Source organism: Raphanus sativus, chromosome 1 (genome assembly GCF_000801105.2).
Source record: "Raphanus sativus cultivar WK10039 chromosome 1, ASM80110v3, whole genome shotgun sequence".
NCBI lineage: Eukaryota > Viridiplantae > Streptophyta > Magnoliopsida > Brassicales > Brassicaceae > Raphanus > Raphanus sativus.
In genome coordinates this window covers 3,157,418-3,184,071 of record NC_079511.1, presented here as the reverse complement: position 1 = coordinate 3,184,071, position 26,654 = coordinate 3,157,418, and the positions used below count along the sequence as shown (strand labels likewise).

The following is a 26,654-nucleotide window of genomic DNA, read 5'->3' as shown; positions in this document are numbered from 1 at the left end:
GATCTATCCCCGACTCTTACACTTCATCTTCATCGTTTCATAATCACAATCCACTCTCACCATTCAATTCCCTTATTTACTCTTTTCATTACAGATGTTGTCGTTCCATCTCCTACTTTTTTCTCTCTTATACAATCATTTTTCTCGAATCGTTCGTTGGTCAATATCCAAAACCCTCTAGAGGAGAACAACAAGCGATGGCCATGAAATCTGTTCTGAACTCCGGTAAGTCCAAGTCGCCGTGACATCTCTCTGTGTCAGCGGATTGTGAATTAGGCTTCTTTATGATCCACTTTTGGGAGGCTAGAAACACTGCAAAAGGGGGATTGTTATTGGTTTGAGATGCTACACATATACAATTGTTTATTTTTATAGATTCCTTTAATCCCCATCTCTTTGACAGACAACTCACTGATTTTTTTCCCAACAGGTCAGTGCAAGGCTTCGTCTCCTCTAATCGTTGTCCAGGAACCACAGCCTCAGGAATTTCTCTGCTACCAAAAGAAAAGCTATCTGTCGCGTTTCTGATCACTCTTTGAGTATCGCATCCTACTTGATGATTTTTTTTTTTATTAGTTCAGATTCAGATTTTCAACATCTGTCGTAACTCTCTGCATACATGTTCTGTAATGTATTCCTTTGGGGATTTTGTATAGGCATGCCAAAAGAAAGGCGCTCTTTTTATCTTGAAACAGATTTGTAGTTTATGTCGGTTCTTTTCTTCCGTCGCTTGATTATTTCAGTATAGTTGAACTTGACATCATCTTAGATTTGGAGAATGGGCATACTTTGCACTTGGTTGTGAGGCATCCAGCAGAATCAATGCCTTCATCTGGTACGCCTTCAGAAGGAGCTAATGCAAATGATGGTAATTATATTCATATCCATTTTTTTTGGTATTTGTGTGTTGAAAGCGCAGTCAACATAGCCTATATATGGAGCTCTTAAAAGTAGTTTCAACTTATTGTTTCATTAGCAGGAATTGGTACTAATGGTGGACCATCTCGAGGCCGTGGACAGCGTAGTCCTCGGGAGATTCAATTCTGCAGATCAGACTGAAGGCTTTGTTAGCCGGGTAATCCTTAAGCATTTATAATATTAGATGCTTCTTGGGAAGTATATTTTCGAAGCTGTTCTATTTGCTGACCGCTTTTGCTTTTGTATATTGTATTTCAGATTCATATTACTGTATTTCGGTTTAATGTAGTATCTCATATAAGGTGAAGAATGTGTATATTGCATAGAATTATATTATATAGTATCTCTCATTGTATGTTTTAGATAGTGATTTAAGACACCCTCATCTTACCAGCATACTAAATTTTCTAATGTGTCATTGCAGGTCCGCGTTTCCTGAATGCTACCTCGGTAACACACTTCTATTTGACAATGAATTGTTTACTGGCTAGAGTGTTCTTATAGCGTAAGACATACCAGACTAGAACTGTTGTCTAAGAAAAAATGTGGACGTTGTTCTCAAACATGAGGGGATTTTTCTTCTTACTAGGTTATCTGGATATGATGATTTTAGCAGCTCCACAGCTTCCAAGTATGGAGGTATGAATAAAACTGAAACCAATAACTCTTACTTAGCTGAACAACAACGTTGTTAACTCTCCATTGCAGGTTGGTGAACTCTATTCTTTTCATTTTAGATATATGTTAGCTCATGAATCATGACCTCTCCATGCATATTACTTTCCTCCTGCTATTGACCATGTAGACTGCAGAGTTTCTGTGCACTGCCTAGGTCCGTGACATTGACACCACTAATGGATGGTGCTACAACTTCTGCTCTAAATGCTACCGAAAACTGCGCTTGGTGCCATGAAGACACTGCAGTTGGTGCTGTGAGGTATTGCAATCGAATTTATATTTAAGAATTCTTTTTCTAGTAAATATAATAAAAGGGACCTCCTCCATCGAAGAAACAAAAAAAATACGAACCAAAAAAAAATATACAAAAGGTGGCCCAAACTGTTTTGAGTAGGAAAACGAACTGGTGATGGTTGCAAGCAGGTAGTATAGTTTATACAAACGAACCAAAGGACCCCATGTTTGCTGTTTTTTTTTCTTTCACGGTGTAATGTCCCAAGTCGTTGTTGATGTTTTGGTACTCCACTCTGTTCGTCCTCTCACCACTTCGGCTCCATCCTGGAGTCGGAGCAGATGCTGACATTCCACTACACCGCCCGTCCCGAGGTTACCGACATCGCAACCCGAAACCGCGGTGAGGGACTGAAGCACGCTGTCCCTCCCGCACTCCCTGCGATACTCAAGAGTCATGCTTTTCAGCTTCTGACTCTCCATCATCCCCACCGGAGCACTCTCCAGTATCCACCCGATGTACTTCACGTTGTTAACGTGCTGGTTAACATCCAAGTCACTCCAACGCGGCTGCAACAAAAAAAAGAGTTAATTGTTAAGAATCATCATCTCACAAGTTTTTCAGGCTTTGTTTGAAGAAAACAGAAGAGGAAATAAATTTATACTTACAGTGAGACCAGAACGGACATAGTCAGCAGTCTTGTCATCGAGTTTTGTCAACTTTCTGCCGTCCTCGGCAATGACCGGGTCAGAATCCACAAAGTAAGGCTCTATCTCCCCTCGAACCTCTTCAGGAATCTTTGATAATCTTCTCGTCACTTTATTCATCATCACCCACACACTTCAAAATAAAATAACTTTGAATTAATTATCAGATATATCTCGCTGGAGTACAACAAGAGAAAAAAAAAAAAAAGCAAACCTTGAAGCTCGAGTTAAAATTTCTCCAGTGTTGCCATCACGAACTAGCCAATCACGACGCATACCATTCTTTCCAGACTTGCTGACCCATGTATCTACTTCTACAACATCTCCCCTGCGATGCAGTTACTTGAATAAGCAAAAATGACTTATGCACACATCATGTAATATCTATGCTGTTGCAAAAAAAGCAATATCAACTGATAATAGACTTGACAATAGCTTACCAAGTAGGATATTTATCAACAACAACCTGCATACGAGTAACAACCCAAATCAAGTTCTTCTTAACCATCTCAGGAGTAGAACCAAACCCATCTCCAAGCAGTCCAGCAGTCTTAACATGGTTCAGAGCCGTTTCCTATATACCATAAAGCACAAGATCAAAAATACAATACAATCATAATCAAAAGTAGCTACTATCCATTCCATACCTGTAAATGATTCATGACAGTTTCTATAGACGCAGACCGATCAGCACCAATCTCATAAGACCTAATAGAGAAATTCTGACGGAACACGAGCCCGTCCTGAACGATCCTCCCGAGACCAAACGGATCCATGATCACATCGGAACGCCTCGGTTTCCAGTCGAGCATCATCCACTGCTTCTCGGCGGCTAGGAAGACGGTGGTGATGGCGGCGAGGAGCATGCTCCAGTCAGGAAGCTGGTTGATGAACGTCCTCGGCGCGGGCTCGTTGTCGGGCTTCGAGATTTCGACCGAGCCGGGGAGACCGACTCTCTTGCCGTTGATCTTGGGCGGAGCCTGGGCGTTGGGTTTGACCTTCATCCTTCCGCCGGAGTTTGGTGTCGGGGCGAGGCCGGAGAAGTTGGTGGAGGTGGGTTTGTTGGTGGTTTTGGCGGTGGAGTGGTCGAGGGAGGAAGATGGGAGAGGGAAGAATGAAGACGTAGCGGAGGTGGCCACCATGACTGGAGGAGGAGATGGAGCGTTCAAAGACACTGTAACCACAAAACAAAAACAAAACAAAAAGTGAGTGACATGACATATTATTACAAAAGTCTACATCTTTCCGACAATTAGATGATTTGATAAGCTGACCAATTAAACAATAAAATGCTACAACGCAACACCAAGAAATCAAAAACACAACACAAAAAAAAAAATCAAAACTTTTGTCGTGTAATAAATCCAAATAGTAGCTGCAGAAAATAGCCATAGATAATTGGAATATCAATTTGAAGCAGAGAAAAAAAATTCCAGATCTGAAATTCAAACAACAGAGACAAACCGATAAAAATCAGATTTAAAAAAAAAAAAGATAATTGGAATATTAATTATTTTCGATAAAGCATTGAATTTGAGAAAGAAATCAGATAACGAATCCGAACCAAAGCGATGAAAGTAGAAAAGAAGAACAAGAGAGAGAGAGAGAGATGCTACCACCTTCAGGTGTAGAAATGAAATCACAAAAATGGGGTAACGCTAATTTTCTCCAAGACCTAAAAAAAAAATTATCTCCTTTTCTTCGGCTGTGCCCTCCCTCACGATCTCCTCTCCTCCTTTTTTTTTCTTTTCTCAATATTTGTTTTACTACTTTTGTTTGCTATTCTCAATAGGAAAGAAATATTTAAAAATTTGCGCGTAGAGAGAGAAAGAGCTAAAAAGGGTGAGAGAGTATCTGTAAAGGGATGTGGATGAGAGGCCTTTTCTTATGTTTGTTTATATATATAAATCGCATTCCCCCCTTCTCCTTCTTCTTCCTTTCTCCTTCCTTCTCGTAGTTTCAAAACATTGTTATTTCCAGTTATGCCCTTTTCTTGTTACGGGATTGGTTAACCTAACTAGGCTAATCTATTCATTTTCTTATGCATTGGTCACTCGTTATGTAAGCACGCAAGACTGTTTTACTTGCTTCCGTGGAAATTTCAACTGGATTTGATTTCCTCCCCTATTATTTTGAGGATTGCTAATCACACTAACCAATCATCGTATTGTTGTGGCTAGAGAGAAAGAGACATATATCAGATTGTATTTAACAGAGAAATGTCAACTTTGGCACCGACGTTTTAGGAGTAATAATAGTTGAGTGAGAGCGCGCACAACAACAAGGTACATGTGCATCTATCTCTTCCTTTACTCTTGTGTATTTTATCAAATCTCTATTGAAACAGACATTTATACAAAACCTAACATTATGCATTCCTAGCAGTTTTTCCTTTAACCATATGTTTTTCTTGTAGAACGTAAAGTCAACCGTTGGACTTGTAAATTATTTCACCTAAAACAGTATTCCACCATAAATATAACATCCATAGAAATTGATTTATCTAAACGTACCTAGTATCTAAAAAGAAAAATAATCCAATTAAGCTATGCAGCTTTGGTATTAACCACTGATAAGCTCTCCCTTCTTTGTCACTCTCCGCAACTGTATAGGTTGTCTTTGGGATACCAGTCTCTTGAAGTACCTCCAGGGTTGCGAATGCGCATGCGACTCCTTGATTGGGTCGCATACCGTATAGAGTAATGCGTTTCGTCGAGGGAGAATGTAATGTTGAATATACATTTGTGGACATACTCTGTCAAGCCACATAGTTTGCTTTCTGATTTTGAATATGAAAATGTCAGTAATTCACGATTTATGTAGGAAATTTATGATGTATAATAAGTCTACTATCACGTTGTCGATCAATATCTTAGTTACCTGTAGTTTAATTTGCTGTGGCCTATGTTCACCATTCGTTTTGTAGATCCAACCAACCGAAGCTGGTATTCACTGTGATATATTTGTCTTTTTATCCTTAGGTAAATTTCGTGATTTTAAAAGGTAGTAGTAACTGGTTATTCATAAAAGGATACATGAAAAAAATGACTACATGTAAAATAAAAAATGGAATAATAAACAAAACTGGGGCTGGGCAAAAAGATCGAACCCGAAGAACCGAATCGAATCCGATCCGAAAAAGTAATACCAAACTCGAACCGAAATTGATAAAAAAATCCGAACGGGTTCAAATTTTTGGTATTTAAAGAACCGAACCCAAACCCGATCCGAACCAAAATATTCGGGTACCCGAATGTATCCAAAATAGATTAATATACCTATATATATTAACTAATTTTAGATTTAATGTATATTAAAAGGCATCCAAAAAATATATGATACTTTTAAATTGTCCAAAATACTTGAAAAATATATATAAATATTCAAAAGTATATGTCTAAATAGTTAAAGTATACTCAAAACACCAATAATATTTAAAATATATATTGATTCTTATTCTAAATATTGAAATTAAACCAATTTATATGTTAAGTTTTGGTATTTTGACACATATTATTTAAATTTATATGTAATATATTATTTTGTTTATAGATTTTGTGAAGTTTAAAGTATATAATGAATTTTAAAAATTTTAAATAATTTAAATGAGTTATCTGAACCCGAACCGAATCCAGAAGGATCCGAACTAAACCCGAACTGAAATTTAGAAATACCCGAATAAAGCTGAAATCTTTGACCCCGAAAACCTGAAACCCGAATAAATTCGAACCGAATCTGAATGGATATCCAAACGCCCGCCCCTAAACAAAAGGAACAGATTTAAGCGAGACAGAAAATTCCAATCATTCCAGACATTTACTAACCTTTTTATCGAGGAACAGATGAAATGAAATGAAAAAAATGTAATAAAAACTAAAATTGTTAGTCGAATAGAAATTCAAATCATTCAATACATTTACGAACTTTTTTAGTGAGAAACAAATGAAATAAAATTTACAAAAAGTTTATTTTAATTCCAATTCTAAAAATGTAATATGTAGAATTAATTTTATAAAGTTTTCCTTGGAACTGGTAAATAGTTTTGGAATTATATAGAATGGTGCATTTCAACGAAAATTTTATTCTAAAAATTAACATTTCAGTTGGCTGCAGCCAAGGTTTAAAAATTCAAAACTTTGTCAAACCAAAAAAACTATATTTTATTATGCACCAGTTAATTCATATTTTGTTTACCAAATAACAATTTCCAAACAAATTTTGAATATAAAATGTTGATAAAGTACTTGAAATTTTATTTTTAAAAAATCGTATACTCCAATCAGGAAGCGAGGAGGAGATAAAGGATAGAACCCAAACAAAAGCTGATAAGGTCCAAAACACTGGAATATACACTCATCTTCTTCTTCCTCCTCATCTCTTCAAAAAATGGCGATGACCCCTGTTGCTGCATCATCTCCAATCTCAACGCACCATCTCCTCCGCTCAGACTTCATACCTAAACCTCCGTTTCTCTCCCTCACCACCAAACGGAACAGAGTCTCATCGTACCGTTTCACCGTACGTGCCTCCGCGAATGCCATCGTCGAATCACCAAACGGTGTAGCTGCTGCGCCGAACTCAGACACCGACAGCTCCGATTACGGCCGAAAGTTCTTCCCTTTGGCCGCCGTCGTTGGTCAGGTCAGAGAATCCTCAAAAACTTTCGTTTGCTGCAATTTGATTCAGTAGGTTGCTGAATTGTGAATCACTCTTCTCTTATCAAGTGAAGATGTGAATAGAATCGATGAAATTAGGGTTTATAGAATGTAAATGTGCAGGCTTTAGTTGATTCTCAACTTTGTTCTGTTGTTTTGTTTATAGGAAGGCATAAAGACTGCTCTTTTACTTGGAGCGGTTGATCGTGAGATCGGAGGGATTGCTATCTCTGGTCGTAGAGGGACTGCGAAAACAATCATGGCTCGTGGGCTTCATGCCATCCTCCCTCCTATTGAAGTTGTTGTTGGCTCTATCTCAAACGCTGACCCGGCTTGCCCTGATGAGTAAGACTCTTTACTTACTACCTCTTCTTCCTCTTCACTTCATGTGTCCTTATTATGTCTGATACATGTAGGTGGGAAGACGAACTAGCTGAGAAAGTAGAGTACAATGCTGATGGTACCATTAAGACTGAGATTGTTAAATCTCCTTTCATTCAGGTATATTTGGTTTTTTTATTACAGCTTTTCTCAAAACAGTTCTCTTTGTTACTTAGGTATTTTTTTTTTTTTGTCATTTGTATTTACACAGATTCCTCTAGGAGTCACAGAGGACAGACTCATTGGGTCTGTTGATGTTGAGGAGTCTGTGAAAAGAGGGACGACTGTTTTCCAGCCTGGTCTTTTGGCTGAAGCACATAGGGGAGTGTTGTATGTTGATGAGATCAATCTCTTAGATGAAGGGATTAGTAATCTGCTTCTCAATGTATTGACGGATGGTGTTAATATAGTTGAAAGAGAAGGAATCAGCTTTAGGCATCCGTGTAAGCCGCTATTGATTGCTACCTATAACCCTGAAGAAGGTGCTGTTCGAGAGCACTTGCTAGACCGTGTTGCCATCAACTTAAGGTATTGCTAGGAGTTTTTTGAAATCGGTAGTTTCCCACTTCTTTTCTCTTGTTACATGATGATGTTAAACATTTGCAGTGCAGACCTTCCCATGAGTTTTGAAGATCGTGTCGCAGCAGTTGGCATTGCCACACAGTTTCAGGAACGCAGTAATGAGGTTTTTAGAATGGTGGATGAAGAGACAGAAACGGCAAAGACGCAGGTAACCCTCAAATCAATTAAAGAGATAAATGGCTCGATTGGATGCTCTGCTTCTTATTAAACTTTTCTGAGTCATAAGTTCATAACTCAGTGCATTTTCTCTTGCTACAGATTATATTGGCTAGAGAATACTTGAAAGATGTCAAGATAACTAAAGATCAATTGAAGTATCTGGTTTTGGAAGCTATGCGAGGTGGTTGTCAGGTGTTATGCAATTTCTTAATTACTTTTGTGTGTATGAAATAATTAGTGTATAGTAACGTATTCCTGCAAGAAATGAAGATAAAACTGAAAAGATAGGACAAGATGCAAGTAAGACTTCAACTAGTGTAGTCTTGAACCAATTAACAAGTTTTATGATGCAGGGACACCGCGCCGAGCTATATGCTGCCCGTGTGGCGAAGTGCTTAGCTGCAATCGAAGGGAGAGAAAAAGTCACCATTGATGACCTCAGAAAGGCCGTTGAGTACTCTCATTGAACATCTTTACAGAAGTTTAAATGATTTGAGTGGAGTATTTATATAGTCCTCCAGATACTGATTGGCAGTTGTTGTCTAATTTTAATAGGTCGAACTGGTCATTCTTCCTCGTTCAGACGTAGTTGAGAATCCACCACCTGATCAAGAGAACCAACCACCGCCTCCTCCACCACCTCCACAAAGTAATGATGCTGGAGAAGAACAAAATGAAGAAGATCAAGAAGAAGAAGAAGAGGTCAGTGGATTATGCATACATTGTTGATTCTTGTTGGACAGCGAACTAGGTTCTCTAATGTATAAAAATCCTTTACCAATGCAGGATGAAAACAATGAAGAAAATGAAAATGAGCAGCAACAGGATCAAATACCTGAGGAGTTTATATTTGACGCTGAGGGCGGTCTGGTGGATGAGAAGCTCCTCTTCTTTGCTCAACAAGCTCAGAGACGTAAGGGTAAAGCTGGAAGAGCAAAGAATGTCATATTCTCGGAAGATAGAGGACGCTATATTAAGCCAATGCTTCCAAAGGTTTGCTTGCTCTCTAGGTCCATCTTGATCAGGCTAGTTAAATTAACTGCAACCTTGATTTTATTGGTAGAAACACCTTCCGTAGAAGATCATTAGTTTAAGGCTCCCAAATTGCCACTTAAGTCTCGAGAAATGGAAGTGATTAGGCTCCTAAACATGCATAGTCCCTTAACGAATTTTACTTTTGACAGGGTCCAGTAAAAAGATTAGCAGTGGATGCAACACTTAGAGCAGCTGCGCCTTACCAGAAATTGCGCAGAGAGAAAGATATTTCAGGAACTAGGAAGGTCTTTGTCGAGAAAACAGATATGAGGGCAAAAAGAATGGCAAGGAAAGCTGGAGCCCTGGTATTGAATCTTCTACATTCATTTCTTTTGAAAGATTATATAAATATGACAGTTTACTTGAGTCAAAATGACGCTCACTTATGTTTGGCATGATGAATATAAGTATGAAAAATGGATGTAGGAATGTCATATCGCTTCTATGATGTGACTTATTCATTTTACTATAGAATAGTGAAAATATAGACATACCGTTGTTGTATGTCAGGTTATATTCGTGGTTGACGCAAGTGGCAGCATGGCGTTGAATCGTATGCAAAACGCCAAAGGTGCTGCACTCAAACTGCTTGCAGAGAGCTATACAAGCAGGGATCAGGTAAAGAGGGTTACTCTATTGAACAGTAAACGTGTTTGGTTGATTGTTGATCTGTTTGGGCCTTGGGATGAGAGTCATACTCCCAGTGATATGGTATAGGTAGCGATTATTCCATTCAGAGGAGATGCTGCGGAAGTGCTATTGCCCCCATCTAGATCAATTGCAATGGCAAGAAATCGTCTTGAGAGACTTCCTTGTGGTGGTGGTTCTCCTCTTGCTCATGGTCTAACAACGGTATGTCACATAACTATTAACGTGGTTTCATCATTCATTATATGTGTGTCAGCTTAATAATAATAGTATCTAAGCTGATGTGTTTAAATTTTTATTAGGCGGTAAGAGTGGGACTTAACGCAGAGAAGAGTGGTGATGTGGGGCGTATAATGATTGTTGCAATAACCGATGGTCGAGCCAACATAACACTGAAAAGATCAACTGATCCCGAGGGTATTGCTCCTGATGCTCCTAGACCCTCCTCCCAAGAGTTGAAGGTAAAAAAAAAAGAAGCTTCGTATTATAATATCAAAGAAGCTAGTGATTGACTATTGATGGTCTTTGTATCGGTTACAGGATGAGATACTGGAAGTTGCAGGGAAGATATACAAGGCTGGGATGTCTCTACTAGTGATAGATACAGAGAACAAGTTTGTTTCAACTGGTTTTGCCAAGGAGATCGCAAGAGTTGCTCAAGGTTTGTATCTGGAACTGGTTCAACAGAGATTGTATCTTTATTTCAAAGCAGAAAAATGTGAAATCTCACCATTGGAATGTTTATTTCTGGCAGGGAAATATTATTACTTGCCAAATGCTTCGGATGCAGTCATCTCGGCTACTACTAAAGATGCTTTATCAGCTCTGAAGAACTCTTAGACCTCACTTGTCCCTGCAATATTTGGTTTATGATTCCGGTTTACATTTTTGTACATTCTAATTTTCTTTTTTGACCCAACCAACCAACAATACACAATTCATTCATGATTCATCAAACATGGAAAGATAAAATGAAATGTTTTTACACATCCAATTCTAAACCGGAGATCTTCCTTGACTCCATCCAAATCTAAACCGGAAATTGTCATTAATCAATCGAAATATGAACCGGCCTAGACCGAAGTAAAAAGGAAGCGGGGAGTTCGAGGAGAGAAGAAGAGAAGAGTTGCAGAGTAGGAAACGCAAATTCAATTCCATTCATTCATCAGCTATGAAATCTATTCGCTTGATTTCTACAGCTCCTCCGTTTCTTTCCTTTTCTCGAACTCGAGTTATCTTCAAGATTCCACCAGCAGAGAGATGCGGTGGTGGTGGTGGTGGTGGTTTTGTGACTATGTCTTTGAATTCAAACCCAGAGAAGAGCTCTACTAGTTCTGGAAGCCTCATTTCTAGGGCGACGATCAGTGTCTTGGAAGATCATCAATCCACCAACGGTTTCAAGATGCAAATTGGCAGCTCTGTTTCTCCTCAATTAGGCAAGATGATGAGTAGAGGCGATCAGGCGTTTCTTCTCTTGGCCTTCATTGCTTGCACGGTAAAAAAGACCATGCTCTTTTGTCTTCTCCTTCGTCCACCACTTGGCTCTTCTAAAGTTGATGTTTTTGATGTGTTTGCAGACTTCAGTTGCTTTTACAAGTTTTGTGGTTACAGCAGTTCCCACACTTCTGGTAACTCTCTCTCTCTCTCTCTCTCCATCTTTCTGGTAACTCTGTCTCTCAATCCTCTTTGCTTATTTTTGTTCATAGCTCATTTTATATTAAAAAAGCTGTTTCAAGTAGCCATAGCTAGAGAGGCTATAAGAGAGTGAGCATGTGAGTGGATTGAGAGTAGTTTGTAGTATGCAGCATCGATCCACACTTGCTGCTAGCTGAATATTAACACTGAAAGCAACCACACAAAGAGTGCAGTAACAGATAATACATTTGAACTAAAATCCAACCCCTTGATTCTGTCTTCTTTAAATGTGTCCTAGCTTTATGTTCAGCCTATATGATTTCTTTCCTCGTTTCTTTTTCAGCTCAATGTTTGTACTTTTTTCTCTTGAATTGATGATATCTAATTTCAAAGGCAGTTATTTTTTTTTTTTATTATCCTGTCCTCTACTCAGGCCATGGGTAGAGCTGCGTCTTCCTTTGCTAAGTTAGCCGACACGGCCCGCCAAGAACTCCCTAGTACCTTGGCAGCCATTAGGCTCTCCGGCATGGAAATTAGCGATCTTACTCTTGAATTAAGCGAGTTAAGGTAATCACTAAAAAACGCTCTTTCTTTTTTTTTCCCATCATCCCAACTTCTAAAAAGCTTACATGTTTCAACAGTTATTACCCTTTTCATCTTGTCTAGAATAAGAAAATATGGTTGATATCATCATATGATTATGGTGGTGGTTTCAGCCATGAAGTAAGTGATGGGGTAAACAAATCAGCCAAAGTGGTTCAAGCAGCTGAAGCTGGAATCCGACAGATTGGAACACTTGCACACCAGAAAACTCTCTGTAAAGCTTCTCTGTTTTTTCTTATCTGTTATTGGTGGCAACAGCAAGTTAGTTGTGATGGCGAACGTTGATATTGTTTTTTTTTCCAGCAATGATTGATGAGAGAGCAAGTTTACCAGAAATATCGCTGCAACCTGTTGTGGCTGGTGCAGCGAAGAAGACTTCTCACGCAATAGGCATAGCATCCAAGACACTAATGAACATTATAACCGGAGGAGGTGACAAGGACGAAGAAGACTCCTAAGACGTTTTTAAAAACTTTCTCACTTTAATTCTTTGTTCCTTTTTTTGCAAGCTATGAGAATATTAAAGAAATCACGGTTCAGTTGGTCTCACGGTTCAAAACTTTCTGTCATATGCGTCTTAGAAACACATCGTAAGACTAAGACAGACCACAACAAAGACGATGTAGAAACTTGATTGTCTTTTTTTTTGGTCAAATAGACAAATACCATTCCCTAAAATTCGTTTTATAATTTTAAAATTAAAAGTCTATACTAAGATTGGGCCTACATTGAAAGATTAATGGATAAATGGGCCAAATTCAAACCCAGTTAACTGTTAATGAACGAATGAAGCAGAGTGACATTGACAAGAGCTTTATCCGTTTATCGTCTTCATCCGCCTATCACCAGTTTTCTCACACCATTTCTCTCTAACTACAATCTATCTCTAAACGGCTTTCATTTCATCCTGTCAATGGTCAGAAGACTTAGCTTTCGAATTTAGCCGAGAGCATGTCTTCTTGTCTTCTTCCTAACTTCAAGTGCCAACCTGATTCTTTCTCTATTCACTTCAGAACCTCTTACCCTGTCTGTAAGTATTCTCTTCTTCTCTCTCTCCCTCTCATTTACATTCCAATTTTGAATTTTTAATATATCCAGAATCTTACTCCAGTAATAAGGTAGAGCCTTGAGTTGGAAACTGCAGGGTTTAGTCTCTTTTAGTTCTGGTTGTATCAGGCTTGAGAACTTCCCTTATGTTTGAATAGTGTATCCAATTCTAGTTTCTAGTTGATAAGGGTGATACAATCTCAACTTATGTGGTTCATAACCAAAAGATTAGAAAACCAACACGTTCATCTTAAATCAATGTGAAATATATCTAATATTCTCAAATGATTGGGATGCAGCAAAACACAATAAGAGTTCAGTCTACTTCCAACCGCAATGTGCAGTATCCACTTCACCGCCGTTGTTAGCTGCTACGCTTGATGTGTCCAAGCTTAGACTACCCTCTTTCGATACCGATTCAGATTCCAGAATTTCAGACAGGCCATGGAGTTATACCGGAACCACTGGTCCTTCCACTGAGGTTAGTTATCTAATCATTTGTTATCAATGGTTCAGTAAAAGATTATTGATCGCTTTTTTTTTTGTATTTCTAGGCAAAGTATTTAGAAGCTTTAGCCTCTGAAACTCTTCTCACGAGCGACGAAGCAGTTGTTGCGGCAGCAGCAGCTGAAGCACTCGCCCTTGCCAGAGCCGCTCTCAAAGTTGCCAAAGATGCCACTTTATTCAAAAACACTCACAACTCGAAACTATCAGTATCATCAACACCCGACAAACGCTCCAAGTGGGACCAGTTTACCGAGAAGGAGCGTGCTGGCATATTGGGGCATCTACCGGTTTCTGACACTGGAGTTGTGAGTGATAGAGTCACTGCACCTAAATGTAACAAAGAGTCGTCTGATGATTTGACACCAGAGAAACAAGAAGCTGAGCCTCTGGAGGAGGTGGAGGAGGAGCTTCTTTCGGTGAGTTCAGCTGTGAGATCTACACGCCAGACCGAAAGGAAAGCTCGGAGGGTTAAAGGGCTAGAGAAAACTGCATCGGGCATGCAGTCTGTGAAGACTGGTTCGAGCTCTAGAAAGAAACGTGTTGCTTCACAGGAGATTGACCATAATGATCCTTTGCGTTATCTGAGAATGACCACAAGCAGTTCAAAGCTTCTCACTGCCAGAGAAGAACAACAGCTCTCTGAAGGCATACAGGTTTATCAATGATCTTCCAAATTCTAAACTAACCACTTCCCTTGTGTTTTCTTGATCACAAACTTTGGGTCTTTTCATTTAGGACCTTCTGAAGTTGGAAAGACTTCAAGCAGAGCTTACTGAGCGTTGTGGCCACCAGCCAACCTTTTCACAGTGGGCATCTGCTGCTGGAGTCGATCAAAAAACTTTAAGGAAACGTATAACTCACGGCACACAGTGCAAGGACAGAATGATTAAAAGCAACATTCGTTTGGTCATTTCGATTGCAAAGAACTACCAAGGAGCTGGAATGGACTTCCAAGATCTTGTCCAGGTTCGAGCTGTGTATAATCTATTACAGGACAGAGGAAAGTGATAGATATTAAAACATTATTATGCTTACAGGAAGGATGCAGAGGGCTTGTGAGGGGAGCAGAGAAGTTTGATGCTACGAAGGGATTTAAATTTTCAACTTATGCACATTGGTGGATCAAGCAAGCAGTGCGGAAGTCTCTCTCTGATCAGTCCAGAATGATAAGATTGCCTGTAAGTGTCGCCGCAGTTATTTAATAAATGTTTCTGATGATTACACATTTTTTTAAATGGGATGATGATTTGGCAGTTTCACATGGTGGAAGCAACATACCGTGTGAAAGAGGCAAGAAAGCAACTGTATAGCGAAACAGGTATGCAACCAAAGAACGAAGAAGTTGCAGAGGCGACCGGGCTGTCCATGAAGAGGCTCATGGCGGTTCTACTCGCTCCTAAGCCTCCAAGGTCGCTAGACCAGAAGATCGGAATCAATCTAAACCTCAAACCTTCGGTTTGTCCTCTCCTGACATAACACACCATACATCGTAGTCTTCTGTGTGTTTGATGACATTGTGTTGTTGTGAATGCAGGAAGTGATATCAGACCCTGAAGCGGAAACTTCAGAGGATATACTGATGAAGCAGTTCATGAGGCAGGACTTGGACAAAGTACTGGACTCGTTGGGTACGAGGGAGAAGCAGGTGATACGCTGGAGATTTGGGATGGAGGATGGGAGGATGAAGACGTTGCAAGAGATCGGTGAGACGATGGGTGTGAGCCGGGAGAGAGTGAGGCAGATCGAGTCTTCTGCTTTCAGGAAGCTCAAGAACAAGAAGAGAAACAGCCATTTGCAGCAGTACTTGGTTGCACAAACAAAAGAATCATAATGTTTTTTTTTCTTTTCTAAAGTCATTTGCTGAGGAATATTTGTCCATAGAACCAGAGTAAAATTCGTTTCACAACCAGTAATTATTTATTTAGCATTTTACTCTCCTTTTTATTACTCGACTTATTTCAACAAAGCATATAAATTAAGATTTTTTTTTACTAAACATCAGCGATTGCCTACTTAAACACACAGTTCAACCAGTAATAAATAAAAATGAAAGATAAATTTTACAAAAAAAAAACGAAAAACATTATTAATTTAAAACAAAAAATATCTAGAATGTCAAAAGAAGAAGAAGAGGATACTATTTTTGTGGAAACCAAATGCACATTTTATTTCCAAAGCAGGTGAAAAAGCATATGTACTGTATAAAAGCCTCACTTTCCTAAACACAAATAAGAAAAACATAAACAACTTATTTGCATTTCAAAAGTGGAAACAAATAAACAGAAAAATTACATGGTAGCAATATTGACCAAAAAACTTGTTTATATATATACAGAAAACTAATTAAAAAAAGTTTTAAAAAAATTAAGAACAGGCACTAGCGTCAAAATCTTAATAGGTTTTATATTTTACTATAAAGTTTAAAAGCTGTATAAACTTTCATAATTCTTTGCATTCATAAATTTCATAAATTTCATACATTTTGTATTTTATGATACATTATTATAGTGTAACTACAACAACTAAGATATTTTTTTGGAAAAAAAATATCTTAAACCAGCAGATGATTAATTGTCCACAAAGGAAGACTCTCCGTGTCTTATCCAAAGGCATTTCCTCACATCCTTATATCTCTCTTCTTCTCTCTCTCTCTATCTTCTTCCTCTGCTTCCCGCGGAGCTTTCAGTCTCAAAGTATGTCAGTATCTACACATTGTTTCACTTCACCCTGTCACGACCGTACGAGATTCTTCTCAAGCGACGATGGTAATAATAAACTTGTAAGAAAGAGAATCAAAGGCACTTTCTTGGTCAAGATCTTACCTTCTTCTTCTCAAAACACCAATCTAAGAGTAACTGCGAAATTCCCACCACCCTTATCTGGATTCAGGTCAGGAATCTCTAAGGTAAAAACAAAAACAAAAAACATTGTTTCTTTCAATGTTTTTTTTTTCAGCTCGTGCTTTCGTCATTATTCCTAATGCTTATAATCATATGCCAGGGAGTATTTGATATTGTGGCATTGACATCATCGAGGAATGCACTCAAAGAGATGACCACTCCACTGGTGCTAAAGCTCGTAGGTGCTGTTGCCTGCGCGTTTCTCATAGTTCCATCTGCTGATGCAGTTGATGCTCTCAAGACTTGTGCATGCTTACTAAAGGGGTGCAGGTAAAATCTCTGCATCAGTTTATTGTTGTGAGTGCGCATCTCTAAGTGATAATATGTCTATTGAACTTGCAATTTGCTTTTGAACTGTGTATTTGGCTCCATTCAGATTCTACAGTTATTGAATTGTTTTTTTTTTTTGCTTAAATTTGGAGTTATTGAATTGTTGAGAGTGTTTATCAAAAAAAAAAAAAGTGTAACTCTCTGCATATAGATACCAGAGGTCCTAAGTAAATGATGGGACAAAAACTAATATTACAATATTGTGGTTTTGGACCTAGCTGATTAGTGTCTCTATCTAGATGGAGCTGATTTGAGTTAAATAACATCTTTTTCTGATTTATTTTTTGGTAACAAGATTATGTATCTCACATCTTCCGACCGTGTAATCTTGTTAGGATAGAACTGGCGAAGTGCATTGCCAACCCTTCCTGTGCAGCTAATGTCGCTTGTCTCCAGACCTGTAACAACCGTCCTGATGAAACCGAGTGCCAGGTTTAATATATCATTTTGAGGCAGAGATATAGAGAGAGACAAGAGACCAATGATTTGTGCTTTGTTTTCAGATTAAATGTGGTGATCTGTTCGAGAACAGCGTCGTCGACGAGTTCAACGAATGCGCCGTGTCCAGAAAAAAATGCGTTCCAAGAAAATCTGATCTCGGAGAGTTTCCAGCCCCTGACCCTTCTGTCCTCGTCAAGAGCTTCAACGTCAAGGACTTCGACGGCAAGTGGTACATCACGAGCGGCTTGAATCCCACCTTTGACGCCTTCGACTGCCAGCTCCATGAGTTCCACACAGAAGACGGGAAGCTCGTCGGAAACATCTCCTGGAGAATAAAGACACCAGACAGTGGTTTCTTCACTAGGTCTACCGTGCAGAAGTTCGTCCAAGATCCTAACCAGCCTGCTGTTTTCTACAATCATGACAACGAGTACCTTCACTATCAAGACGACTGGTAATTACATGAGATTTAATAGTCCTTGCTTCTCTTCTTTGGCATAAAAGTTGTTTCCACATGATTCTTGCAGGTATATACTGTCATCAAAGATAGAGAACAAACCTGAAGACTACATCTTCGTGTACTACCGTGGGCGTAACGATGCGTGGGATGGATACGGCGGTGCGGTTGTGTACACGAGAAGCGCTTCTTTACCCAACAGCATTGTACCGGAGCTTGAGAAAGCAGCTAAAACCATAGGCAGAGAGTTCAGCACGTTCATAAAAACTGATAACACATGCGGTCCCGAGCCTCCTCTTGTGGAGAGACTCGAGAAGACGGTGGAGGAAGGAGAGAAGATCATCGTGAAAGAGGTGGAAGAGATAGAAGAGGAGGTAGAGAAGGAAGTGGAGAAAGTGGGTAAGACTGAGATGACACTGTTCCAGAGATTAGCCGAAGGGTTCGAGGAGCTAAAGCAAGACGAGGAGAATTTCTTGAGAGGGTTGAGTAGAGAGGAGATGGAGCTTTTGGATGAGCTCAAAATGGAAGCTAACGAGGTTGAGAAGTTATTCGGAAAGGCTTTACCAATCAGAAAGTTCAGGTAGATTGTTATATAAGGCACAAAATACATCTTTGTAAAAACACATTCATTGGATTATTACACAACAAAAACACAAGGATTAAGACATCCTTTAGTGGGTAATAAGTAAACACAAATGTCTCTCATCAAGAAGAGGTGAAACTGGTGATGATGGGGATGATGACGATAAGAATGATGATGAGCAGGACAATGATACCAATGCACATCCATTTCCTACTGCTTCTCTGATGCTTCTTCGCGGTATTCAACTCCTTAGCACCATCCTTCACGTAATGGCTCGCGTTCATCACGTGATGCTCGATCTCATCCATCTGTTCGCCTTGCGCCTCGACCATCACAGCCATGTCTAGAAACACTTGGTGTAGCTCTAACAAACTCTTCTCTATCTCCTTCGCCGCATCATACCTTTATAACAAACGAGTCAACAACAACAAATTAAAAGATAAGATCCCTTAAACAGTTAGTTACCTGTCTTGAATCTCAACCACAGTCTCCAAGACCTTCCCTCTCCCGTGCTCCTGAACCGCACGTGCGAGAAACTCTTCACCTCCGTCGGTGATAATCTTCTCAATCATAGCTTCGTCTGGTCTCTCGCCTGTAACGGTGAAGTACCGTCTCTCAACTGTCTCTTTGTACTCGCTCATCATCCTCTGCCTCAGAGCCTGAAACTCCATCATCGATTCTCTCAGCTTCTTCCTCAAACCGTTCGTAACCGCCACTCTGCTCCTGTAAACCGGAGTTCCGGATAACCGTTTAATCTCCCGGTTCGCTCTGTCCATCTCCTCGAGCGTGGCCTTGATCGATTTCGCTTTCCTTAGACCGGAGACGATCTCGTTGGAGATCTTGTCGCGGAGAGACTTCACGGAGTCCGCCTTGTGCGCGGATCTGCTCTCGTCGTTGTACTGCGAGATCCGGGAGAGCGTCTCGGTGATCAGAGACATCTCCGCTTTCACTTTCTCGGCTTCTTCGAGGAAAGAAGAGAGGTTCTCGTCCGTGTTGTTGTTCGCCATCTCGAGATCGGGATCTGGTCCTGATTCGAGATCATCCTTCATAGCTGATTTTTTTAGGTCGACGTAGCTTGTGAAGGATTTGGTCATTAGGTCGTTCATCTTTTCGCCTTTGAAAACTCAATTCGAAAATAACCTGAGAGTTTGTATGAAGAGAGAGATGAGTGTTGGGGGTATGGAGAAAGGAACTGAGAAGTAACGTTTTTAAGCAGTGGAGGAAATGTAGCCGTTACTGTGTTTCTTTGTTTCTCCCCCTCAACGGCTATATTAGGAGATGTATCCGTTAGATCGTACGTACGTTTGTCAATCGGCTTTCTGATATCAATTTGATTTTTTTTAGTTGAGTGATGATTTTGAAATGGGAAAAGAATATAGGGGCTGAACTGTGATTACTTGTATATTAAAGTGCTTTGTGATAATTGAGTGGGGGTTATTGGTTCTGACATTTTATTTTAGTGGATTTAGAAATTTTTTTGGATTTGATTTTTTTTGATAAATCCACTGATTTCAAAATCAAATAAGTGGACTTAATAAGAATTCAAATAAGACTTTGAAATCAAGTACATGGATTTACATGTGAAGATGCAAGCATCCAATCTAGAGAACACATTTTCTATGTCAAAGAGATTTATTGGTAGGAGTCTAAAAAGATTCCATACAGAATTGTCAAGAAGAGAAAGGGAAAGTCAAGCTTGAGTGTTTTGCCATTGACAAACAGTTTGAGTTAACGACTTCAAAAACCCATTATTCCTGGAATACTAGGACAAAGGAACTGACGATATTATGATGATAATAGTTTTTTTGCCTGATGTGTGGATGGTTGGCGGTTGACATATCCATCGAAGTTATTAGTTATGTTTCTGTGGAACCTCAAACTAATACTCGTGATCAAGTGTTACGTATTTTATATTGTGTTTTTATACAATTTGAGAAAAAAATACAAATCCAAGCAAAATATCGAGGTTTAATTTTGTATTTGTGCCTTTGTATTTTGATGTTGAAAACATTTACAAATCCATTGAAATATACTTTCAAATCAAATCCATAAACAAATCTTTGTTATTGAATAACACTTGATTTCATAATCTATTTTAAAATCATATAACCAATAACACTAGATTTGTATATTGATTTTAAAATCACAAAACCAATAACGCATGATTTGATTTGTTGTGACTGATGAGAAAATACAGGGGCTACAATGCAATAATATTAGTCGACTTGAGATTTAGGCAAATTTTTAGTGTTGGCTATTATTGTATTTTGTTACTACTGTATTTAATAAAGAGTGTGAATGGAGAGGCATGAGAAGGACATATGTCCTGCATATTGTTTTTTTCTGTCCTGCAAAAGCCATTCACCATTTTTTATATTTTAAAAAATAAAAGCCGAAAATATATCTATGGGTTAATTTTTTTTGTCTTCTACTGCAAAAAGCAAGAGAACTGCCTATTTTTCTACCCATCACATTTTTGATGATGTTCTACTCTTTTACCATGTTATTAACCAATAAACAATTTTACTTGATATAAATTAATTCCGAGAATAATGATTTATCAACTATAGATATAATCCATTACTGTTTATTAGTTCTATTTCTATGCAATCATTTAAAAAAAGTTCTTAAACAACAAAAAATAAAATTTCTATAAAAAATTGTTGTAATTTTGTGTTGTGTCTACCGGCTAAGCTATGTTGTATTTCATTAATTTTCTTTAGCTTAAGGTTAAACTATATTTTATATTTATTTTGTTAAATTATAATTTTAAAAACTCTTGTGATGTAGGATGTAAGCTTAAAAAGAATGTCGTAGTTTATGCTTTGATGTACTAGTGTTGTGCCTCATTTATTTCCAGCATAGAGTAAATTACTTTTTATTGTTATTGTTATTTATATTTATTTAATTATATATATTATTTTTAATCAAATATAATATATAGTAATAAGTATATTTAATTGGAAAACTATATATATGATATATTTAAGACTAATAGCATAGATTTTGTTTTATCCTATCAATTATAATTACTCTTATAAATATATTTGTAACTATACATATATAATTTAAATTTCCATGTTATGCTTATAAATATAGTTACTTTTTGTTTTACAAACAATTGTAAGCAGATATAGTATAAGAAATTTGTTATGACATATTTTATATAATTATTTAAATTTGTTACTAATTAGCTCAACTAATATTATATATATCATATGACAAAAATTAAAGACAATATTGCGGATATGTTATGGGCAAATCATTAAGTTATTTTATATTTGTTTATGTATTTTTTCATTATGTGTTTTGATATTTTGGTGTAGATTTTATTATTTAAATATATGATATGCATTTTTTGAACTGCTTTTACCATTCATAATTTCTAAAATAACTTCTCCTGTTTGATCTGCATCTGTCATGCGTGATCTGCTTGATCTGCATTTGTCCTGTTTGATCTGTATGATCTGCTTGATCTGCAACGCTTGAACTGTTTTTTCCATTCAGAACCAAAGAATGTGGCTTTGATATTGTGATGTATATGTTGAAAAACATGTGGTGGTTTTTTTTTGCATCTGGTCAAATTAGTTTAAGAAAAGAAAAGAGAAAATAGGAATTCTTGTTAGTAACCCATTCCTCAAGATTAAATATTTATTTTGTATCCACTTATTCTTCATTTGTGTTTTTCTTAATAAACTAACCACATTTTGTATGTTTTGGTCCGTCGATTTTTAGTTTCTCAGCACTCTGACTTTGTTGCTTAGCTCTACAATCAAGTCCCTCTCTATTGAATCCTATTGTTCTTCTTGTGATGAGTTGGGGTTATGAGGGTAAGGATCTACTAGTACAGGTCTATTTCCAATACAAGAGTTAAATAGATCCTTTTGTGTAAATCTTTAAAAAGAGTTATGGTGGAGGAGTGAGACCCACGTGGGCGATGTGTTGGCAAACTATCTTCCTTAAATTCGAAATCCAAATATCCATCACTACTTTATGTCCCTTTTTCCTTTTCACTCATTTATGTTAGTGTCTATACGCTCTCTCGTTACGTATACAACACAAATATTTTTTTTGGTAAAATTACAAAACAAATATTTACAAGGCGGATAACCTTTTTATGTCTCCACCATTCGTTTAGTTTATAAAATTTAACATTTTAATTCCAGCTTTGTTATCTTTCTAGCAGATTAGTTCATCAAACGTTGAAAGGCAAATTATCGATATATTTAATCACATATGACTTTGAAACATGAAAACCGATGTATTAAAACAAGAAATTGTTAAAATGTATATTATTTTAGTAAAGTAAGTTACTAAAAATACTCTTAATTAAAGTCATCCCGGTAAAAAAAATTACACAAAACACGGTAATAATAATACACGAATCCGATTCCAAGTTTAGATAATTTTTTACTTAATATCCGCTAAATTGGTGTGAACCTTATCCACTAATCTGACTGGTTCCAACTCAATAACTATTCAACCGTCAGATCTTAAATTCCATATCCAAAATCGACGGTTTAGATCACATGATGAAAAGAAAAAAACACTTTCTTCTCGTCCAGACTTTCCCTTTTCATTTTTTTTTATAAATTTTCTCGTGTGAAAGAGGAAAAAAAAGCGAAAACTTAAAGATTGCTGTGAGGACACGTTGTCTCCGTGAGACCTAACTTTTCTTCTTCTTCTTGTTCTTCATCTTCTGGTTCTAAATTTTGTATACTTTCCTTCTAATGGCGGAGGTAATCAGCAAAACGAGTTTGTTCTTCGGAGGAGCTTGTGTGAAGAATCACCACAACCACGTAGATGACTTCTCTGTCTCATCGTCATCGGTGAGCTTTGGTTTCAGAAAGAGTTTCTCGTCTCTCAAGCAGAAGCCTCTTAGAAGTGACTTCTATGGAAAACAGATCCTGGATACTCAATCACAGACCTTCAACAGGCGCTTCCCATCATCATCCATCACCGCTCAGGTAATTTTATTTAAGACATGAGTGATCTGATTAACAAGATTCTAATTTTCAGACATGTCGAGTTGTCGGTTTCTTGAATCTGTCGGAAAGTAAATTTTTTTTTTGTTTATACAGTCAACGCTGAGGATTGGGACAGCTCACAAGTGGTGGGAGAAAGGTCTGCAAGAGAACATGAGAGAGATCTCTTCGGCTCGAGACCTCGTCGACTCTCTCACCAACGCTGGCGATAAGCTCGTCGTGGTTGATTTCTTCTCCCCTGGCTGCGGAGGATGCAAGGCTCTGCATCCTAAGATGTGCCAGCTGGCGGAACAGAACCCCGACGTGCAGTTTCTCCAGGTGAATTACGAGGAGCACAAGTCCATGTGTTACAGTCTCGGTGTCCACGTCCTCCCGTTTTTCCGGTTCTACCGTGGCGCTCAGGGTCGTGTCTGCAGCTTTAGCTGTACCAATGCTACGGTAACACGTTTTCTTTTTCTCATCATCCCCCATGAAGAGACCATCGTCTTAGGGTTTGGTTTTTGATATTGTTGTGTGTTTCAGATCAAGAAGTTTAGAGATGCATTGGCGAAGCATAGTCCGGATAGGTGCAGCCTTGGACCAACGAAAGGGCTTGAAGAGAAAGAGCTCGTGGCACTTGCAGCCAACAGAGAACTCAATTTTAGTTACACACCGAAGGTTGTACCTGTTGAGAGAGAAGCGGTCATCCCTGCTTCGAAACCAGGAGTTCCTGTTCGTCATCAATCGATGAGCGGCAGTGACGAGAAGACATTGGTCTCCGCAGGAAGATGATATGGTTCTTCTGAGAGTGAATAAATCTTTCTCTGTACAGTTTGTCTGATTAGTAGTACTAGCTAGTAGCAGCAACTGGATGTATATATTACAGTTGTCTGTTCTTGAAGCAGCCGGTTTATTTTTGTGGGGTTCCCCTGAGCATAACCGGTCTAATGGGGTTTCCTAGAGCAAGACCAATTCCGAGTGGTTCTAGAGTGTTTTGCTCAGCTCTTATGGGAGTGGAAGGTCGTGCGCTTGGGCACCATGGAAAGCTTTCTACTTAACTTCAATCAGTTCAGTAGGACTAGTTCTGTTTCTTTGCTTTTAAGGTATTTGTATGCAAGTGAAAATTATGATACAATTGTCATTCAGGAATCAGGATGGCATACTCTCTATGGATTGATATTTTATTTAATGTCAATAATGTCTTTTGTTAAGCTTAGTTTACAAGTTTTCAAAAATGGTGTTTGACCATGTTATATCTCTTTCATATTATGGGTTTTAAGTGTTTTCCGTTAGTTTTACATTCTTTCCTCTAATAAGAGCTAAAGCACAAGACTTGCGTGTGGCTTACTGGTTGATCAAATAGTGGACAAACACAATTTATGTAGTTGCACTACAAGTCTGTCGATTTCGCTGATTCATGAGTTTTTTTTCGTTCAAATGAAGTTGCGAATGTCAACATTGAGCAGATTTTTCGATAAGACAGATCTAATGGAAGAATAGAAGTCATAGAACAGGTCCTGAGACAAGTAAGTAGTAGTATTGTAAATTTGACATATAACAGAACCCGATTCCCGGCCAGAATACAAAATGAGATCTTTTTAAGAAAAACATTAGAGAAACTAGATTCGGAAAACTTATTAAAAAAAAAAAGAGATCCTACGATGATTCAAAGATTTACACTCATTCCAGCATCTGATCAGCAGTAGATACTTGGCCAGCAGCGGCTCCCTGGCTTCTCTTCTTCTTGCCTGCATTACATGTGGACAAAAATATCTAGTTACCTCCATGACAGACTGAATTGCTTTAAATAAATACGGCATTTGAGATGGAAACGAGCCAGCAAAACTCAAATGGTTACCTTTATTCTTTAGTTTATTAAGCTTCAAGGTCTTCTTCACGCTAAACTTTCTAGGGGATCTCTTTGATTCTTCTGATGCAGCTGAAACCAGAGAGAGAGGAAAAAAAAGCCTCACTTAAGCCAAATACAACACATACAAAAGTCACAAGGGCCAAAAAGGAATGACCTTTTAATGAATATGCTAACAGTAACAACAATTTATACAAGAATTATAGGTGCCAAGTCTACAGCTCAAATTCCTCCAAGAGCTGATACTAGCTAAATTGTTAATGCAAACTTAGTTAAGAGCTCAATTAACAAAAAGAAAAATGGGTACCATCAGCAGAAGCCATCTCGACATCCTCCATGGTTACAAGACCCTTCTCCACCATCTCTTTCTGCTCCTGTTATCAATTCAACAACAACTCTTTTTAAGTAAAATTTGAAAACTAATAATGGCACTATCATTTATCCAATATGATAGAAAAGTAAAGAAAGTCATACTCGGCGCCATTTTCGGAGGAGTTTTCTCTGACGTTTTCCGGAGACGGAGACAACCGGAGCTCTGCTCTTCAGTTTATTGGTGAGTGGATCTCCGTGGATAGCTCGCTTTCTATCCGCTTTCGCCTCTCTCTTCTTCTTCGCTATCTCGTTGTATTTCGCCATCTTTACCAAAAGTTGACTCCTCCAAAGCTCAAACCTAAAAAAAAGAACTTGTCCTAAAACCATAAATCCAACAGTTAGCTTGACCTATCTTTGGGCTTTTTCTTGTCTCTAACTAACTTCGCTTGGGCCCTTTTCTATATCGATGTTCTAAGGGAGTTTGATTTTTTTTTTTTGAACACTAGGGAGTTTGAATATTGGAATTGAAATCAAGTATCAGAATTTAAGTACGAAAGTATTTTGATGGAAAAGATATCCAATCTCGTTTCTTCAAAAAATCTATAAGAAATGTAGATTTGTTTTAGTTAAAAAGATACATTGATTTCCAATAAAATCTATCATAACTGAATTCTAACAAAATTTAAAAAATATTGAATGATTGAGTTTTTTCAATAGATTTAAATTCTATCTACCAAAAATCTAATCCAATAACACTGGATTTAGGTTTAGATTTAAATTACACTCAATTCTACTAAATTATCCTATTCAATAACATCTCATAATTGTTTAGGTGGTTTATATTAGATTCAGATAAACCAACTATATTCGGTTTGGTTCAATGCGCTCATATTAAAAATAATAATCTTTCTGTATTATTTAATATGTCACATTCTCATAAAAAATAATAATCTAGTTAAAAAATGTGATATAACATTTACTTAATTATGACATATATAATTTTCTTTATGAAT

At 37.9% G+C, this 26,654-nt stretch overlaps 8 protein-coding genes and 2 long non-coding RNA genes across 14 annotated transcripts; 7 read left to right on the top strand and 3 right to left on the bottom strand.

The window, feature by feature from the left end:
* The first annotated feature begins 6 nt into the window (after positions 1-6).
* LOC130509227 (uncharacterized) lies at positions 7-1,906 on the top strand. Of its 5 annotated transcripts, none has more exons than XR_008943369.1 (6): positions 7-225; positions 431-868; positions 980-1,075; positions 1,343-1,423; positions 1,508-1,557; positions 1,627-1,906. It is a non-coding gene; the product is annotated as an uncharacterized LOC130509227 (long non-coding RNA). The 5 variants fall into 5 exon arrangements; XR_008943364.1 differs by having other exon boundaries at positions 1,508-1,626; positions 1,724-1,906; XR_008943366.1 differs by adding an exon at positions 1,177-1,220 and having other exon boundaries at positions 1,508-1,906.
* A 16-nt stretch (positions 1,907-1,922) lies between these two features.
* LOC130509222 (palmitoyl-acyl carrier protein thioesterase, chloroplastic-like) lies at positions 1,923-4,339 on the bottom strand. Its single transcript, XM_057004966.1, has 6 exons — positions 4,155-4,339; positions 3,183-3,709; positions 2,976-3,109; positions 2,750-2,863; positions 2,497-2,668; positions 1,923-2,397 (listed from the first exon to the last, which is right to left on the bottom strand). The coding sequence occupies exons 2-6, from the start codon at positions 3,675-3,677 to the stop codon at positions 2,077-2,079; spliced, it is 1,236 nt and encodes a 411-aa protein (XP_056860946.1). The 5' UTR covers positions 3,678-3,709; positions 4,155-4,339; the 3' UTR covers positions 1,923-2,076.
* Positions 4,334-5,397, top strand: LOC130509232 (uncharacterized). The gene is made up of 2 exons (XR_008943371.1): positions 4,334-4,820; positions 5,148-5,397. It is a non-coding gene; the product is annotated as an uncharacterized LOC130509232 (long non-coding RNA).
* A 1,442-nt stretch (positions 5,398-6,839) lies between these two features.
* Positions 6,840-10,989, top strand: LOC108861306 (magnesium-chelatase subunit ChlD, chloroplastic). The gene is made up of 15 exons (XM_018635144.2): positions 6,840-7,176; positions 7,357-7,535; positions 7,607-7,691; positions 7,783-8,099; positions 8,178-8,301; positions 8,412-8,504; positions 8,666-8,761; positions 8,868-9,014; positions 9,099-9,305; positions 9,497-9,652; positions 9,858-9,965; positions 10,065-10,199; positions 10,298-10,456; positions 10,536-10,656; positions 10,750-10,989. The coding sequence occupies exons 1-15, from the start codon at positions 6,922-6,924 to the stop codon at positions 10,833-10,835; spliced, it is 2,268 nt and encodes a 755-aa protein (XP_018490646.2). The 5' UTR covers positions 6,840-6,921; the 3' UTR covers positions 10,836-10,989.
* A 111-nt stretch (positions 10,990-11,100) lies between these two features.
* LOC130509220 (uncharacterized) lies at positions 11,101-12,888 on the top strand. The gene is made up of 5 exons (XM_057004964.1): positions 11,101-11,490; positions 11,573-11,623; positions 12,064-12,197; positions 12,347-12,447; positions 12,537-12,888. Exons 1-5 carry the CDS (start codon positions 11,167-11,169, stop codon positions 12,689-12,691), a joined length of 765 nt encoding a protein of 254 aa, XP_056860944.1. The 5' UTR covers positions 11,101-11,166; the 3' UTR covers positions 12,692-12,888.
* Positions 12,889-13,046: 158 nt separating this feature from the next.
* Positions 13,047-15,714, top strand: LOC130509216 (RNA polymerase sigma factor sigB-like). Its single transcript, XM_057004960.1, has 7 exons — positions 13,047-13,263; positions 13,580-13,761; positions 13,835-14,440; positions 14,523-14,753; positions 14,825-14,965; positions 15,042-15,242; positions 15,322-15,714. The coding sequence occupies exons 1-7, from the start codon at positions 13,185-13,187 to the stop codon at positions 15,616-15,618; spliced, it is 1,737 nt and encodes a 578-aa protein (XP_056860940.1). The 5' UTR covers positions 13,047-13,184; the 3' UTR covers positions 15,619-15,714.
* A 672-nt stretch (positions 15,715-16,386) lies between these two features.
* Positions 16,387-18,584, top strand: LOC108843141 (violaxanthin de-epoxidase, chloroplastic). Its single transcript, XM_057004948.1, has 5 exons — positions 16,387-16,692; positions 16,788-16,957; positions 17,353-17,449; positions 17,521-17,912; positions 17,986-18,584. The coding sequence occupies exons 1-5, from the start codon at positions 16,483-16,485 to the stop codon at positions 18,497-18,499; spliced, it is 1,383 nt and encodes a 460-aa protein (XP_056860928.1). The 5' UTR covers positions 16,387-16,482; the 3' UTR covers positions 18,500-18,584.
* LOC130509212 (syntaxin-related protein KNOLLE-like) lies at positions 18,483-19,826 on the bottom strand. Its single transcript, XM_057004952.1, has 2 exons — positions 18,964-19,826; positions 18,483-18,900 (listed from the first exon to the last, which is right to left on the bottom strand). Exons 1-2 carry the CDS (start codon positions 19,602-19,604, stop codon positions 18,621-18,623), a joined length of 921 nt encoding a protein of 306 aa, XP_056860932.1. The 5' UTR covers positions 19,605-19,826; the 3' UTR covers positions 18,483-18,620.
* Positions 19,827-23,099: 3,273 nt separating this feature from the next.
* Positions 23,100-24,678, top strand: LOC108862231 (thioredoxin-like 1-1, chloroplastic). The gene is made up of 3 exons (XM_018636297.2): positions 23,100-23,465; positions 23,580-23,921; positions 24,006-24,678. Exons 1-3 carry the CDS (start codon positions 23,229-23,231, stop codon positions 24,252-24,254), a joined length of 828 nt encoding a protein of 275 aa, XP_018491799.1. The 5' UTR covers positions 23,100-23,228; the 3' UTR covers positions 24,255-24,678.
* Positions 24,679-24,965: 287 nt separating this feature from the next.
* Positions 24,966-26,015, bottom strand: LOC130509205 (uncharacterized). The gene is made up of 4 exons (XM_057004943.1): positions 25,804-26,015; positions 25,637-25,703; positions 25,321-25,401; positions 24,966-25,210 (listed from the first exon to the last, which is right to left on the bottom strand). Exons 1-4 carry the CDS (start codon positions 25,963-25,965, stop codon positions 25,143-25,145), a joined length of 378 nt encoding a protein of 125 aa, XP_056860923.1. The 5' UTR covers positions 25,966-26,015; the 3' UTR covers positions 24,966-25,142.
* Positions 26,016-26,654: the final 639 nt, after the last annotated feature.